Source organism: Hoplias malabaricus, chromosome X2, assembly GCF_029633855.1.
Source record: "Hoplias malabaricus isolate fHopMal1 chromosome X2, fHopMal1.hap1, whole genome shotgun sequence".
In the NCBI taxonomy this organism is placed as follows: domain Eukaryota; kingdom Metazoa; phylum Chordata; class Actinopteri; order Characiformes; family Erythrinidae; genus Hoplias; species Hoplias malabaricus.
Genome location: NC_089819.1, coordinates 20,799,157 through 20,814,919, shown reverse-complemented (window position 1 = coordinate 20,814,919; position 15,763 = coordinate 20,799,157). Strand labels below are relative to the sequence as shown.

The following is a 15,763-nucleotide window of genomic DNA, read 5'->3' as shown; positions in this document are numbered from 1 at the left end:
TTTAGAAGCATAGCAGACCACAGCAGATGGTTTTTAAGCAAACTGAGCATAAAGTAGAGTGGAGTGTCTTCTGAGTATTTTGTCTGTTTTTAGCTTCCTTCCTCTCTCTTTTAACATGAACTCAGCACTAAACTCACAACTGTGGTGGGCTAATGGGCTTGTTTTTTTTTCTCCACGCGTTTTCAGAGTGTGACATCACCAATATGTGAGCTCCCAGTGTCCCCTTCCTGTGGCTCTTTTAAATGCACATAAACTATTTGGCCTTGTAATAGTTATTGCAACTTTAAATTAACTGCCCTATCATTCATTCATTTTCTGTAACTGCTTCATCCAATTTAGGTTTGCCATGGGTCTGCAGTCTACAGAGGAAACCCACACAGACATGGGAAGAAAACAGACAAGATGGGTTTGAACCCACAACTCCAGGGCCCTGGAGCTGTGAAAGTGACATTACCTGCTGCTGCCACCACTGCCTTATCCAACCTACCTTAAAGGTAACATCTGCAGTTTATTTATAGTTCACTACCCGACATCCTCATCTGCTCTTTTTGCAATCTGTTTGACACATAGAGAATTATCTTCCTTATTATGTAAAATGTGTTAAAGTTAGCTGGCCAATTAAAAACATATTTCAAAACAGCTCAAACCCATCTCCTCTGTTCTGTGTTCAAACGATCCACATGGATTCGGCTTTCCCACAGCATGACAAGCAGAGACCTCTCCACAGCTTTAAGAACAAGCCTGTTCATTATGATCTACCCTCTGATCATTTTTAAATGTGTGTCCCTCTTCAGGAGAAAGCTACTGCTTTGATTTATGCTAATTCTAGGTTTTATTTCTGCATTTTTATCTTTCCCAGAACTGACCACAGACTACTCTTCTACTTATTATGGTCTTTCATTATGTCACAAAAATGCACATTCGATAAAAGAATCTGAGAGTACACTCACTTTATTCAAATGCCAATCAGACGCTGAGATACATAACATATGATTATGTTCAACTTGTGCGTATTTCATATGAAAACGTGTATATTAAACAGATTTTATTTTCTCAGTAACAGCTCTTATACTCACTCGGAAAGGCGCCTCCTGAATAAGTTCATCCATGGACACAACCGTCATGAGTCTTGGCCGACCGGTTACTGGATCATCCACTCTCTCCAGGTACACACCAAGGAACCCCCGGCCCCACCCAAGAAGGGCACGGCCAGCTCCCAGGGGTCCCATGGGGCAGTGAGTCCTGGCAGGCAGGGCGTTATCACTTTGGGAAGTCCTCAGTGAGCCTTGCTCCAACAGAAGGGGCCTCTTAGGACCCCTGGCACCACCCTCACCGTCTTTATCAATGTCCAGGCTTTTGGTGCGTCCTGCTTGCTCTTTGGCTCCTCTTCGACTTTGTTCCTCCTCCTCACTGCCCTCCAGGGTGTCTTCTCCGTCCTTATCCTCCTCTGTTGCTCCAAGGTCCATGGTGAACAGGTCATAGAACTTGGAACAGGAAGTAGCTAGGTAGACTTTATGAGCGAAAACACGAATGGCGCCACCCTGGAGGAGAAAGAGTACGTCCGCACACAGGGGTTGGCAGAACAGAGAGTCTGGTCCTTCTCCGTCCATGGGTGGGGGATCAGGGATGCCCACCACCGGCCGGGGGGGCCTAGGAGGCAGGAAGGGAGCCTGGAGGAGCGGCCTCTGGACCTTTTTCAGATGAGACTTCCAGAACTGGAGATGGCGGCGGGAGATAAGGGCAGCGCGGATGGCATTGTCAAAGACGTCCTTCACGCCAAACTGAGCAACGATGCTCGTCTCGTAGTAGGGCACACCCAATTCTTTAGCTACTTCATGGCCTCGCTCTGGTGGAAGGATGTCTGTGGGTTTTATGGGTCTGAGGAAGAAACATATATAATTAATGAAAGGCAAAATCAAATGCCTCAAAATAAAATGAAAAGCTAACTTCAAAAAATATTAACCAATGTTAATTCCTCAAAAGTGTTTCCGAAGACGTTCCCAAACCTTTGGTTCTAATTCCCTAATCATGTCTTTCACTACTGAAATCCAAAGGAAAGAAATTCAAAAATTTGTTGCTGTAGGTTCCCTACATTTCCCAATGCTTTAAGTTCAAAAGACCTTTCCCAGTCTTTCCCTAATGCCACTTTTTCAAATCCTGAATGTTTTACCAAAACCTTTCTAACATTTCATCAACTCATTATATAATTATTAAACTACTAATGAGCTAAAAGACATGTAAGAACAGAGGAAATAAAAAAATGCTCATCCAAGTGTTTATGAGGAAGTTCTGTGAGGTACTGGTAATTACACAATTTCTAAAATGTGCACTTCAGAATGCTCTAGAGTGAAATTTCAGCAAGAGAGATAGAGAGGGTGTGGGCTGTACTTGGCCAGGGGGCGGCGAGCCCGGTTGACAGCATCCAAATCAGCGTATCGCAGGTCCAGCTGGCAGCCCACCAGGATGATGGGGGTGCGGGGGCAGAAGTGCTTAATCTCAGGGTACCACATGGTGCGGACGTGGCGTAGGGAGTTGGGGTTGGCCAGGGAGAAACACAACACCACCACATCAGACCTGAAAATTGAGCAAAAAGCAATAAATAAATAAATATTCACTATCACTTTTGAATGAATGAAATATTCAGATGGCTACCCAGTCACTGTTAAAACAAAATTTATTTTAGATGGATTTGACTCGTCATAAAATGCTCATACTCTCAAGTGGCATTTTCAAAGTGTGTTCGAAAGTTTTGGTTATAACAAAGATGACATTCTCATACATATTTAACAAATGCAATACTGTGTTTTTATTATGATTTAGTGATTCAAGATGTTAAGAGCATAACCGTGGCAATCCCCAAAGAGATTTTTCATTCTGCAGTTCACGAGGTCACTGCACACATAGAGTGCCTATTATTACGCTGACAAATGGCGGCTTGCCTATTCCTCCCCGAGACATAAATTAATGAGGTGAACACACAAAGCTCTGTGCATGCTGTGGGCAATAGCGAACGGAATAATTTTACTTTGTGTGTGTATATCCATAGACTTCCTGTGAAGGTAGGACGAGAAACCCCTCTGTTACGTAAGTTTCTAAAGCCCTCCAGGAAGCTACTGCTGCTCTCAGAAGTGTTCTTTTCAGACTGCATTGCATTGTGCAGCTGCACCACACGACCATATTTTTCTTGTCATAACAAAATCTCGTTTCACCAGGAGTCCTTACATTTATAAGACTTAAAATATAGCATTGTTATGAGTACTTCATAAAAATATACCTTACTAATAAATCCGCAGTGATTTACTGGCAATTTGCACAAAGAGTCTCCTTCAAATTTACAAAGAAACTTTTCTTTGGATTAACATAGTATTTTTTATAGTTTTAATCAAGTTCTTCATTTCTGTTTTTCAGGTGCAGTATTCGGGCACACCTTTGAAAGGCTATGTATGGTCAGGTATCTGGAGAAGGCATTCGACCGTGTCCCTCGGGGTATTCTGTGGGGGGTGTTCGGGGAGTATGGGGTACTGGGCTCTTTTCTACGGGCCATCCAGTCCCAGTATAAACAGAGCAGGAGTCTGGTTCGTATGGCTGGCAGTAAGTCCGACTGGTTTCCAGTCGGAGTTGGACTCCGTCAGGGCTGCCCGTTGTCACCGGTTCTGTTCATAACTTTTATGGACAGAATTTTTCGGCGAAGCCAAGTGCCGGAAGGTGTCCAGTTTGGTGGTCTCAGGATTCCATGTCTGCTTTTTGCAGATGATGTGGTCTTGTTGGCTTCATCGAGCTGGGACCTGCTCTTGCTGGACCAGTTTGCAGCCAAGTGTGAAGCAGTAGGGATGAGGATCAGCACCTCCAAGTCCAAGTCCATGTTACTCAGTTGGAAAAGGGTGGAGTGCTCTCTCCAGGTTGAAAGTGAGATCCTCCCTCAAGTGGAAGAGTATCTTGGGGTCTTGTTCACGAATAAGGGAAAGATGGAGCGGGAGATTGACAGGTGGATTGGTGCAGCGTCAGCAGTAATGCAGGCTCTGTACCGGTCTGTTGTGGTGAAGAGAGAGCTGAGCAGAAAAGCAAAGCTCTCAATTTACCGTTCAATCTACGTCCCAACCCTCACCTATGGTCACGAGCTTTGGGTAGTGACCGAAAGAACGAGATCGCGGGTACAAGCAGCTGAAATGAGTTTTCTCCGCAGGGTGTCTGGACTCTCCCTTAGTGACAGGGTTAGGAGCTCGGACTTCCGGGAGAGACTCGGAGTGGAGCCGCTGCTCCTCCACATCAAGAGGAGCCAGTTTAGGTGGTTCGGACATCTGGTTCGGATGCCTCCTGGACGCCTTCCTGGTGAGGTGTTCCCGGCATGTCCAACAGGGAGGAGGCCCCAGGGCAGACCAAAAACATGCTGGAGAGACTATATGTCTCGACTGGCCTGGGAACGCCTCGGTATACCCACGGAGGAGCTGGAGGCGGTGGCTGGGGAGAGGGAGGTCTGGGTTTCTTTGCTCCGACTGCTTCCCCTGCAACCCGGACCCGGATAAGCGGTGGATAATGGATGGATGGATGTAATAATAATAATAATAATAATAACAACTAATAATAGCCTGTATATTAATTATTATTATTTGCCACTTAGTGGACATGGTTTGAACTGCTTGTTTTAACAAACACTTTCAAAGGAGTGTTCAATTAGGAAAATATTAATATTGTTTTTCAGGATATTTTAAGTACAAACATTCAGAGTATTTGTAAAAATCAAAGAGTATCGCATGTATAATGTATGAAAACAGTTATGCAAGTCTGCATCATCTGTGTTTTCCCTGTGATTCAAATGCATTCAGCATTTTGCGATTACATCAACTGCTTCATTTAAGGCATTTACAAACACATGCGTGCACTCGCAAAAACACACAACAACATTCACATAAGAATTCACTCTGAGACTCATTAGTAGAATGAGGCTGGCCTTCAGTCCCCATGAAGTGCAGATTTTAATGGTCCCATGGACTGATTGACTATACAGTTCAATGTTCATCTACGTGTACGTGTGTGTGTGTGTGTGTGTGTGTGTGTGTGTGTCTGTCCATGGAAAATGTGAAAGTGCAAAGACAAAAGAGCAAAGACATATACAAACACAAAAACACATATGTTTCTATCATAGCAATGATTTACCATGTGCCATAATGAATAACGAATAACTGCAGTAAAAGCACATCACAAAGGTCAGGATTGCTGTGTTATGTAATTAGTGTCTGGCTTTTCAAAAAGAGAGGGAGATGTGGACTGCGGCAAAGTTCAAACTCCTGCCACTCTGTCACCCTTACTGCACTGTACACACAAACACACACACACACACTTGGACTTGGCCCCAAGATGAACATCTGTGTTAACCAACGATGTGCCAGACTGCTGACTATGCCCTTAATCAAACACACAGGGTTTGCATGAATGGTTTGAGCTGAAAAAAACGTGTTCTCCCCGTGTCCGCGTGGGTTTCCTCCGGGTGCTCCGGTTTCCTCCCACAGTCTAAAAACACATGTTGGTAGGTGGATTGGCGACTCAAATGTGTCCGTAGGTGTGAGTGTGTGAGTGAATGTGTGTGTGTTGCGAATGTGTGTTGCCCTGTGAAGGACTGGCGCCTCCTCCAGGGTGTATTCCCGCCTTGCGCCCAATGATTCCAGGTAGGCTCTGGACCCACCGCGACCCTGAACTGGATAAGCGCTTACAGATAATGAATGAATGAATTTAGTATATTATTGGCTCTCAAACTTGCCCTTAAGGCCTTAGCATTGCAGCAAAAATGTGGACTGTCTAGGGGACGTAGAGGACTTGAAAAGTCTTAACTGAATATTTTACTCCGATAAGAAATATGAAGCATTTAAAATCACTTTATAAATATTTGTAATGTACTATTACATGTAAATTGTCCATATATTTGTATAAACATAATAAGTGGACAATTAAAGAAAATAACAGTGATCAGGCTACATGAGGTCAGGATTTATACTGGCATTCAACCAAGTGAGCAGCACGGAGGCTTCATCTGTCTCTCCATTTATTTGAGGATAAAACAATATTGTTTACCCTTATAACACACAAGGGCAGTTAAGCACATCTGAATATACTTCCAAGGATTTATTGCCCCTTGATTACAACTGAAGTCAGCGAGACACACTGGCTGAGGTGGCTAGTGTGTTTGTGTGCGTTAGTGCTAATAAGGGAGGAAGGATAGCTGGTGCTGTTTCCACAACAGGACAGAGACATTAGCCCCGCTGAATACTGCCCAGCCCATCCGGGAGAGGGAGGAACAGCTGAGCTGGCACTGACACTTATCAGCTGACTGCAGTAGCCAGAATATACACACACACACACACACGATGATACATTGTCTATACTGGGATACAAGTACTGATGTCACATAAGAATAAATTATTACTTTTCAGAGTTATTTATAGACAGCAGAAACCTAGTTAATTGCAATGCATATACATTTTTTCTCTGGTTAACTTTCAGAATGCTGTGTGAGGTTCCCTTTAGTATAAATTCCACAAAGTAAGCATTCTCCTCCAAGCGTGTTGAGCTGTCCAGTGAGGCTGAGTTTACTGCAGTTTGAAAAGGTACTCAGTCCAGATTCACATTTCTTAGATGAGGCGTTAATTAGCCTCCGCCCTCCTTTACACACTTTATGAGCATAATCAGAGGAACATTTCTTATATAGGTGGTCTCTTGAGCACAATAATAAAGTAATCCAGTAGCACAGTAATGCAAAGCAGCTACACAGAATGTAGTACAAACACTTTACTATGACATCACAGCTTAAATATGAGAGTCTGAATACATAGAGCAGCAGATATATAAATGGTATGTGAAACGGCTGTGGAATACTCAACAAAATCAACAAATTCAGGACCTGCTTCATTCTCTACTCCACTGCCTAGGGATGTCATCTCAGACTCAACATCTTTATCACAATTTATTGTGCTTTTTGTGTGTATTATGTATTGTTAGTATGTATAAAATCCTAAACAGTTGTATCATAAAAAACAAATACAAGCCTGTAATTAACAACAACAAGGACAAGTGTACAGAAGCTCTACAAACCAGGGGTGTCCGATCTTATCTTCAAAGAGTCAGTGCGGCAACAAGTTGTCAATCCAGAAAAGCAAAAGCACAACTCATCAGCAGTTTGAAGAATGAAAAGATGAACCAATAAGGGGAATCAGATGAGCTTTGGCTTTTTTGGAATGAAAACCTACAATTATGTTTGCTATTTATAGATAATGCTACTACACCCTTGCCATAAACTGCATACTAAAAAGTAGCCGATTGGAGGTTATGCCATTATTTTCTTGTTTTTCTCAGATTTATCTAGGTTCAATGTTGTGCTTTTATATTTTCCTATATTGCCCACTGCCCTGCCTTTTCTCCTTGGCTCAGTTCTCCTCTGAGAACCCTCTCTAACAGCCACTGAGCCAAAATAGCAATGCTGATCTACTGATCCTACCCCACCCGGCAAATAAGAGCCTCCACGCGGCCCAATTGGCCCTGCTTATGGTACATTAGTGAGCCAGCCAGGAGGATTAAGCTGGTAACCAAACCTTGGCAGGACTACAAGTACCATTAGCAAGAGTGAGGGAAGACGAGAGGATATGACTGGGTAAGACTGAAGATGGAATTGCGGAGTGTGAAGCGAAAAATAAATAGGTTAAAATCTATGAAGATTCCACTGACCTGCCATAAGCAAAACGTCTGTCTTTATGATGATCTCCGAAAGTGTCCCACAGCCTGAGGGACACACTGACTTCATCCACCACATCTCTGGACCTTTCTAACACCTGAAACAAAAAGAACACATCGACATATGTCCTTGCTTATGTGAAAGCATTAACCCCATTAGGGTAGCAGTAGGGTAGCAAACTTAGATAAGTGACCTGTGAAATAGCTGATCATATAAATCAACAATAGACAATATATCAACCATATAAATGGTTATGATCTGTAGTTTTGTTAATGCACTTCAGACCACACGTTGTAATCGCTGATAGGTATGGGACTAGATGGACATTGAGTTACAACCAGAGGCAGCACTGGCCTTGAGATTAGAGAGCTTGAGGTAAGAGGGTCGCAAGTTCAATTTCTAGTTCATTCACAGCTGACGTGCCCCTGAGCAAGGCGCCTAACCCCCAAAACTGCTCCCCAGGGGCTGAAGTGGTTGGCAGCGTGTTCACTGCCTGGTGTTTGAAAAGAATTGTTCACTGGTGTGTGTTTGCGTGTTCACCACCATGAATGGGTCAAATGCAGAGAAATAATTTCCCTAAGAGGATAATTAAAGGTGTTTCTTCTTCTTCTTCCTCTTCTCAATTAACTACCAGGGTTTACAAAATCCAAGAAACCAGATTCATTGTCTGACCTGTTGTTTAGACTAAAATGAGATGATTAAAAAGATTAGCCATCTCTTTGTCCCTATTAAAGTATGTCCCGATTTCAGTCACTGGAAATTAAAGCCATCTTATTTATCTTATCTTCACAATCCTTTTTGAATTGATATATATATATATATATATATATATATATATATATATATATATATATATATATATATTCTGCACAACATATTGGAACATACACAAATATAATATAACACGTTGCAAGATTACCCACCTCCTGGCACACACGGTACTGATCGATGGCCCAAACGGTTGGCACGTGGGTGGCTAGCAGCTGGTACTGGGTGAGGGTGGCGTTGCAGGCGCGGGCGCAGATAAGGCGGGTCTTACCCACAGCGTTATCACCCACTACCACGCACTTTATGGTCTCCACATTAGGCCTTTCATAGTCTGTGTCAATATCCATGGAGAGGGCCCTGAGAAAAGAAAAACATCAGAGTCATGCATCAGGAAATATTTTAATACCCGTTTTCATGTGAACATTGCCCTAAATATTCACAGAGTACGTGTCAATATAATGCAATGTGTCCTCCATATATTGTGCATATGGATCATAGACTGTTGACTAATAACAAGGCACCGTAAAGCCTGACTCTCCTTCCACCAAATATTTACAATGTCAAAACTCAAATCTCAATCTGGGTGCTATTTCTGTCTTCATAAGGAAACCATGAAACATTTCAGAGAACTGAGGGCTTCCTTATACACACTTCCAAGAGTTGAGGTTCAAAAGCAACACAGATGAGTACATGATCTCCTTTATTTTTGCAGAGCTACAGAAAGACCCACCTGAGGATCTATGGCAGCAGAGGCTGCTAGCAGAGAGCAAAGCCCACTGGCAGAGTTTATTTTGGAAAAGTGTGCATGGCGCCCGTCTGCTACAGCAGATCACAAGACTGCCTGTACCTTAATGCACACCAACACATAACCACCCAGGACAGGCATCCACACCAAGGCTCTTATTGTACAAGGACAAAACGCCTTCATGAAGGATGTTCTCGGAAAGGACTACTGGGCAGCCTGCATGACGGTACATACTGCTGTAACTCAATATCCATGACAACAACAAAAAAAAGCCCTTTGCTGGCTCTAACACGATTAAGCAGGGAGAGGTAGTCCGTGTTCTTTCTCATGCCAAAAAAAGGATGGAAGTGGTTACAAAGGTGTTTGCAGAAGGAACTGACTATGCTGAGTCATTAGGTCAGTGTGAGTAGGCTCAACGCATTCACCAAAAAGCATGGTGCTAGAGTGTCAAGATACAAGGAGAAGACTCAAGCTCATGCTGACTGTGCATATTGTACGAAACAACTACTGTAAATTTAACATGTCGTCATGTGTAACTGACCTGTATTGGAGAGATTATAGCCTCTGTCATTGCTACTTCGGGCTCAGCACAGCAGACACTGCACCATGTAACTTCTGGCTGCAGGTAGGAAACCACCAAGCCCCAAAATATTAAAAAACATACCAAAATAAAAGCGACAACAGTACCTGGAAACCACATTATTACATTCCTCCACGTTAAATGACTCAAGTGTGAATGCTTTTGAAATCTCCTCATTCCCTTCAGCAAAGGACACCGCTATCTGTATCAGTAGCAGTGACGAGCTCAGTTATCCAGCTCTGCAGAGGTTCCATAAAAAGCAACTATGAAAGATTGATAGGGACACTGCTTATTATTCCATTGACAAAGACGTCATTGGTGTGACCTCCGATGCTAGGCTGGGGGTTGTCTAAAAACGGATCCTATTCAAAGGGACACATGAGCCTTCAACAATCGCCAGCTCCTCCATTTACCTCTCTCGTAGACCATGCTGGCTCAGAATCATTTACTACAATGCTGAGAGCAGAATGAATGAAGGACAGATGTTCCATTCTTCCATCAGTGAGTCTTTTCAACTTCTACTGAATGTAAATTAAGATGTGCCCATGCCTTCTTACCTTTCACGTACATATAAAGAACACAAGCATATGGAGAATTTGTTTTCTTTTAATCACATTTGTAATCATCCGTGCTAAGGATAAGCAGTCCAAGTTGGTGCTTCCATTTCAAGAAATAGCCTCTTCCAGGCGTTTCTCTGGACTTATAAACACAGTGGTATATCCTTTCAGCAAGAGGTGGAGATTAAAACATACTACTATCATTAAACTGCTCATACAGATTGTGTAGCAAAAGCAAGTTGTAAAGTTGTGATAAGTGTTGGAGATAAGGTTTTATAGCTTGCATGAGAATGTACAAAACAGCATGTGGAATGTCATAAGGTATACAGCTACATCTCACTGTACTATGTAATGATCCCTTGCTGTTACTCTGACTTAATCTAGGTCTGCCTGGTCAAAATGGTAGAGGGATTTTTCTGATTTAGCGCTTATAACACAAGATGGTGCACGGGGTGGTGTGTCTGTGAGCTTTGACCATGTTTATTCAGAATGGAAGCACACTGGACACACACAGTCTCTTGCTTTCTCTCTCTGCAGGCCTGTAATCAGCTTAGAGACAATGTGATGTAACCTCAGAGCAGACAGTTTTTCAAGAGTTCACGAGAGAGAGAGAGAGAGATTCAACCCTCTCAATTCTGAGTTTTACTGTGCGCCTCTGCCGGATGGTAATCTGTGGCAGCGCGTCTGGGACTGACCTGGGAAAACATGACATCCTAGAGGTCACCTAAGGCTTTTAGGCATTCAGGCAGATTCCAAACTGATTCCAACAGTGAACAATGCCATTTGTGCGCTTCAGTGAAAGACCTACGCCCAGCTGCACCAGTGGCACATCAGGTCAAACAAATGCATTACAATGTAAATGTTTAATTTAGAAATACATGAATCAAAAATGGGCCGCATGGTGGTGCAGCAGGTAGTGTCACAGTCACACAGCTCCAGGGACCTGGAGGTGGTGGGTTCGATTCCCGCTCCTCGTGACTGTCTGTGAGGAGTGGGGTGTGTTCTCCCAGTGTCTGCGTGGGTTTCCTCCGGGTGACTGTCTGTGAGGAGCGTGGTGTGTTCTCCCAGTGTCTGCGTGGGTTTCCTCCGGGTGCTCCAGTTTCCTCCCACAGTCCAAAAACACACGTTGGTAGGTGGATTGGCGACTCAAAATGTCCGTAGGTCTGAGTGAATGTGTGTGTGTTGCAAATGTGTGTTGCCCTGTGAAGCACTGGCGCCCCCTCCAGGGTGTATTCCTACCTTGCGCCCAATGATTCCAGGTAGGCTCTGGACCCACCGTGACCCTGAACTGGATAAGCGTTTACAGATAATGAATGAATGAATTAAAAAATGCAGAAAATGTGGTCCAGTTCCTTAATATTGACCTCCACCTCAGCAGGTCAAATGGATTGTTCAACTGTGAGGCACCACAAAGATAGCACAATTACCAAAATAACTAACGGCTAAAGTCATTTTTTGTTTAGATAAGGTCGCTAATATGGAATAAATACTCTGTGGTATGTTTTACCTTTCAGATCAATGGACCTCTAAACCTCATAGTACCTGAGAACTCGAGAGAAAATTCCAGAAACCAGACACCTTAAGACTAGCCTTGAGTTTCGCTTCCATCAGCTGACCGACAAGAGAGGGCTCACACAACAGAACACACACTCACTTACATTGTGTACAGTACAAAGCCATGTCACCAAAGGTATCAGCGTTTCCTTTGAGGCTTTAACTGCTTCAGTAGGCACTGGCATATCAGCAGTGGGTTTTGTTTTTCTTGTTTAAGTGTAGACTCAATAATTTCAACATTTATTGAATATAAAATATATGATATTTGATGTGATATTTATGATTAACAAAAATGGTTAAGATTCCCAGTCTTAAGGGTGTGAGCTGGTATCATGCTGTTGCTTTGTGTCCATCATTTAAAAAAAACTATGATCCCACTATGTGATCATACATGCATGGGTTTACCTGTAATATTTTATTACCATGAGTTTATTAACTAAATGGGAGGGGGGAGACCCAGGGATAACGGGTCAAAACGAGAAATACTTGGGTCGATAGCTCAAAGCAATCTGCAATGTCAAAGAACCCACTACAGATACAGTGCTGAAGATGCTGAAGAAGAGGGCTATTGTACAGAGAGGAAGAAAAAGACAGAGCGCACATAGAACAGGCATGAACTGAGAGGTGAGGCGAGAGTGTGTGTGGGGAGGAGAGAGGAGGGGGGGGGACGCCTACTCCATTCACAAACATTCCGCAGCCCACACAATAGGCCTTCTGCTCAAATCAGCTGAGCCAAGCCCTGTTCCTGAAGGCTATATGGGTGTCCACTTAGGAAGAGTGGGAAGTATTATTTCATGAGGATGGACTGAAATCTTTTTGTTTTTCTTTCATTGTTTCAGCAGTACCCACAAAACAGTTTTTTTTTTGCTGTTATTTGACAGTTTTAAAATGTAAATCTATCATTTGTTTTCAGTTGTGATGCGCAGGATGCTGAAGAATGATGGTGGAATCATACTATGACCAGATTTTTGCATTTAGTTCATTTCTTTGGAATCCTCTAAACATAAACTATTATGATTATGAGCGTTGGCAGATATAAACATGAAAAACATTGGATATTTACATCATCTCAGAACACAACCCTATCCATCTGTCTCAGATTTAGCAGAATTTCTTCAACTGTGTGTTATTTTGGCTGTTTTTTGCTTTCTGCATCTCTCTGCTGCACCTTTTTCTCTCACTTCAAAAGCAGGACAGCAGATAGACGGAGGAAGACTCACACCCTCGCTGGTGCAGGGAGCGTGTGTGTGTGTGTGTGTGTGTGTGTTACATAACAGCTCCAGTGGCAGAGACTGATCTGGCCCTGCCACCACATAACCAGGATCCACAACTAGCATTCAATACCAAAGCACAGCCGTCTGTGTGTGACCCTGAGGGGTAAGACTCCAGACATAAACGCGCGAACACACGCGTGCGCGCCCACACACACACGTCAGATTATGGCATCCACATAAATACACCGATTCTATGACATACACACAATACACATATACTTATGATACAACACAGTAACACTCATAACTGGCCAGTGCACTACACCGGTGTGTAATAAGCGAATTAAGTGGCTGGCCAACTTGCGTTCATGCCATGCGTATACCGGCCTCAGTTTGCAGAGCCGAGCTCTTCAGTGTTTTGGGAGAGGATACGTAAAGACAGCCGCTGCCATGGGCAAGGCAAGTGCAGACTGGTTACATAACCCAGTAGCCTGCTAGTAAACAGGTTGAAAGGGAAGCATCATGCTACAGAGCAAATAGGATCCTCACTGATTAATCAGTGCAGAACAACAGAGGAATATGATTATTTGTCCTATATTTCCTATTAAGAAGCGTTTGAGGCTAGATTACCAATGTCGCACTAGGTTACAACTGCGACGTGATTCTGGATAAGAGCGCTTGCCAAATAGGATAGATAAAAGTGCGAACTGTATGGAAATCTGGCCGTAGTCTGTAATTACATCCCTTTAATATTTCTTTAGTTAAAGCAGGAGCTAAGAAAACCACATTAATAGCTGTACCCAACACAAACCAGAAATGTCATATTACCACATTTTTTTGTTCTGATATCAATATTGATACATTGACAGCTGAGAGTAATCCAATATTTCAACTTTTTTGAATAGCTATGTACATGTATATACTATGCTCAGAATGCTCGATCATTCCAGTTATCAAGCAATATTTTCATATGGGTAGCAACACAACAACTGCTGCAACTGTGTAATTTGTGACCTAAATGGATGCATTCATTCATTATCTGTAACCCTTATTCAGTTCAGGGTCATGATGGGTCCAGAGCCTACCTGGAATCATTGGGCGCAAGGCGGGAATACACCCTGGAGGGGGCGCCAGTCCTTCACCGGACAACACACATTTGCAACACACACACATTCACTCAGACCTACGGACATTTTGAGTCGCCAATCCACCTACCAACATGTGTTTTTGGACTGTGGGAGGAAACCGGAGCACCCGGAGGAAACCCACGCGGACACGGGGAGAACACACCAACTCCTCTCAGACAGTCACCCGGAGGAAACCCACGCAGACACAGGGAGAACACACCAACTCCTCTCAGACAGTCACCCGGAGGAAACCCACATGGACACAGGGAGAACACACCAACTCCTCTCAGACAGTCACCTGGAGGAAACCCACGCAGATACTGGGAGAACACACCAACTCCTCACAGACAGTCACCTGGAGGAAACCCACGCAGACGCGGAGAACACACCACACTCCTCACAGACAGTCACCTGGAGGAAACCCACGCAGACAGAAGGGAGAACACACCACACTCCTCACAGACAGTCACCCGGAGGAAACCCATGCAGACACAGGGAGAACACACCACACTCCTCACAGACAGTCACCCGGAGGAAACCCACACAGACACAGGGAGAACACACCAACTCCTCACAGACAGTCACCCGGAGGAAACCCACACAGACACAGGGAGAACACACCAACTCCTCACAGACAGTCACCCGGAGCGGAAATCAAACCCACAACCTCCATGTCCCTAGAGTATAATAAATCATTTAAATTTTAATCAAACAAAAAATAAATTAATTTTTAAAAAATATGTAAGAACCTGCGGGATGGTTTCAGTCTGCAAAATTTACACTATTCCTAAATCAATTCACAAAGTGATGGATGAACCTCAATCTTAATAAGATTTTTAAGCAGCTAAAATCAAATGAACCTGTTGGATGTTAAATATTCTTTAAAAATGCACTGAGCGGAGACAAAGAAAAATTATTCTCTGCCCTTGATTCAAAGTGAGTTAGAGACTGAACCTTCATTCTTAAACAATAAAGTTGCTAAATAATTCTTGTCTTGATGCCTGGTTCTAGGAAAAGCCTTTAACTGGTATTGAAGAACCTTTGCATTAAACTTTAAAAAGGTGCTTCACACTCACATTGCATGCACATCTCATTTACACAATCAAAAGCTGCTGAAGTTGACACATTAGGGATTCTACAGTGGTTCCTCTAAGTATTGCTCCAAAGATCCCTTAATAGCACCTTTATTTTTAATGGAGTGTTAGAAAAGACTCACTCTGTTTTGAGAATTCTTCCCACACCTTTGGAATATATCCATTAAGCCTAACATACAAAAGACCACTGTCTATTTTGCTGTTGCCCCACTCCCTCACAATTGCACACTGTAAATGACTCAAAATAAACCAAGAAGAAGGTGATACACAACAATGTATGTCCACAAAACATCTCAGCTACGTGCACAAATGAGTGCATGCACCAAAAGCCGGGATCAAGACATTGGTGTGAGTTGTTGCAACATGCCAAGTAAGCATTCTCCAATGTTTAACCAGCCAGCGCA

The 15,763-nt window shown here is 43.2% G+C and overlaps 1 protein-coding gene across 3 annotated transcripts in view; it reads right to left on the bottom strand.

Annotated features, from left to right (window-relative positions):
- Positions 1–15,763, bottom strand: part of LOC136676577 (rho-related BTB domain-containing protein 2-like) — a 59,433-nt gene that overhangs the window by 20,839 nt on the left and 22,831 nt on the right. For all 3 annotated transcript variants that reach the window (XM_066653676.1, XM_066653677.1, XM_066653675.1), the window contains exons 2-5: positions 8,644–8,845; positions 7,714–7,817; positions 2,389–2,574; positions 1,077–1,878 (exon numbers count right to left, since the gene is read on the bottom strand). In XM_066653676.1, coding sequence (XP_066509773.1) covers positions 1,077–1,878; positions 2,389–2,574; positions 7,714–7,817; positions 8,644–8,835 — 1,284 coding nt within the window. In that variant the 5' untranslated portion in view covers positions 8,836–8,845. The remainder of the gene's footprint in view (positions 1–1,076; positions 1,879–2,388; positions 2,575–7,713; positions 7,818–8,643; positions 8,846–15,763) is intronic.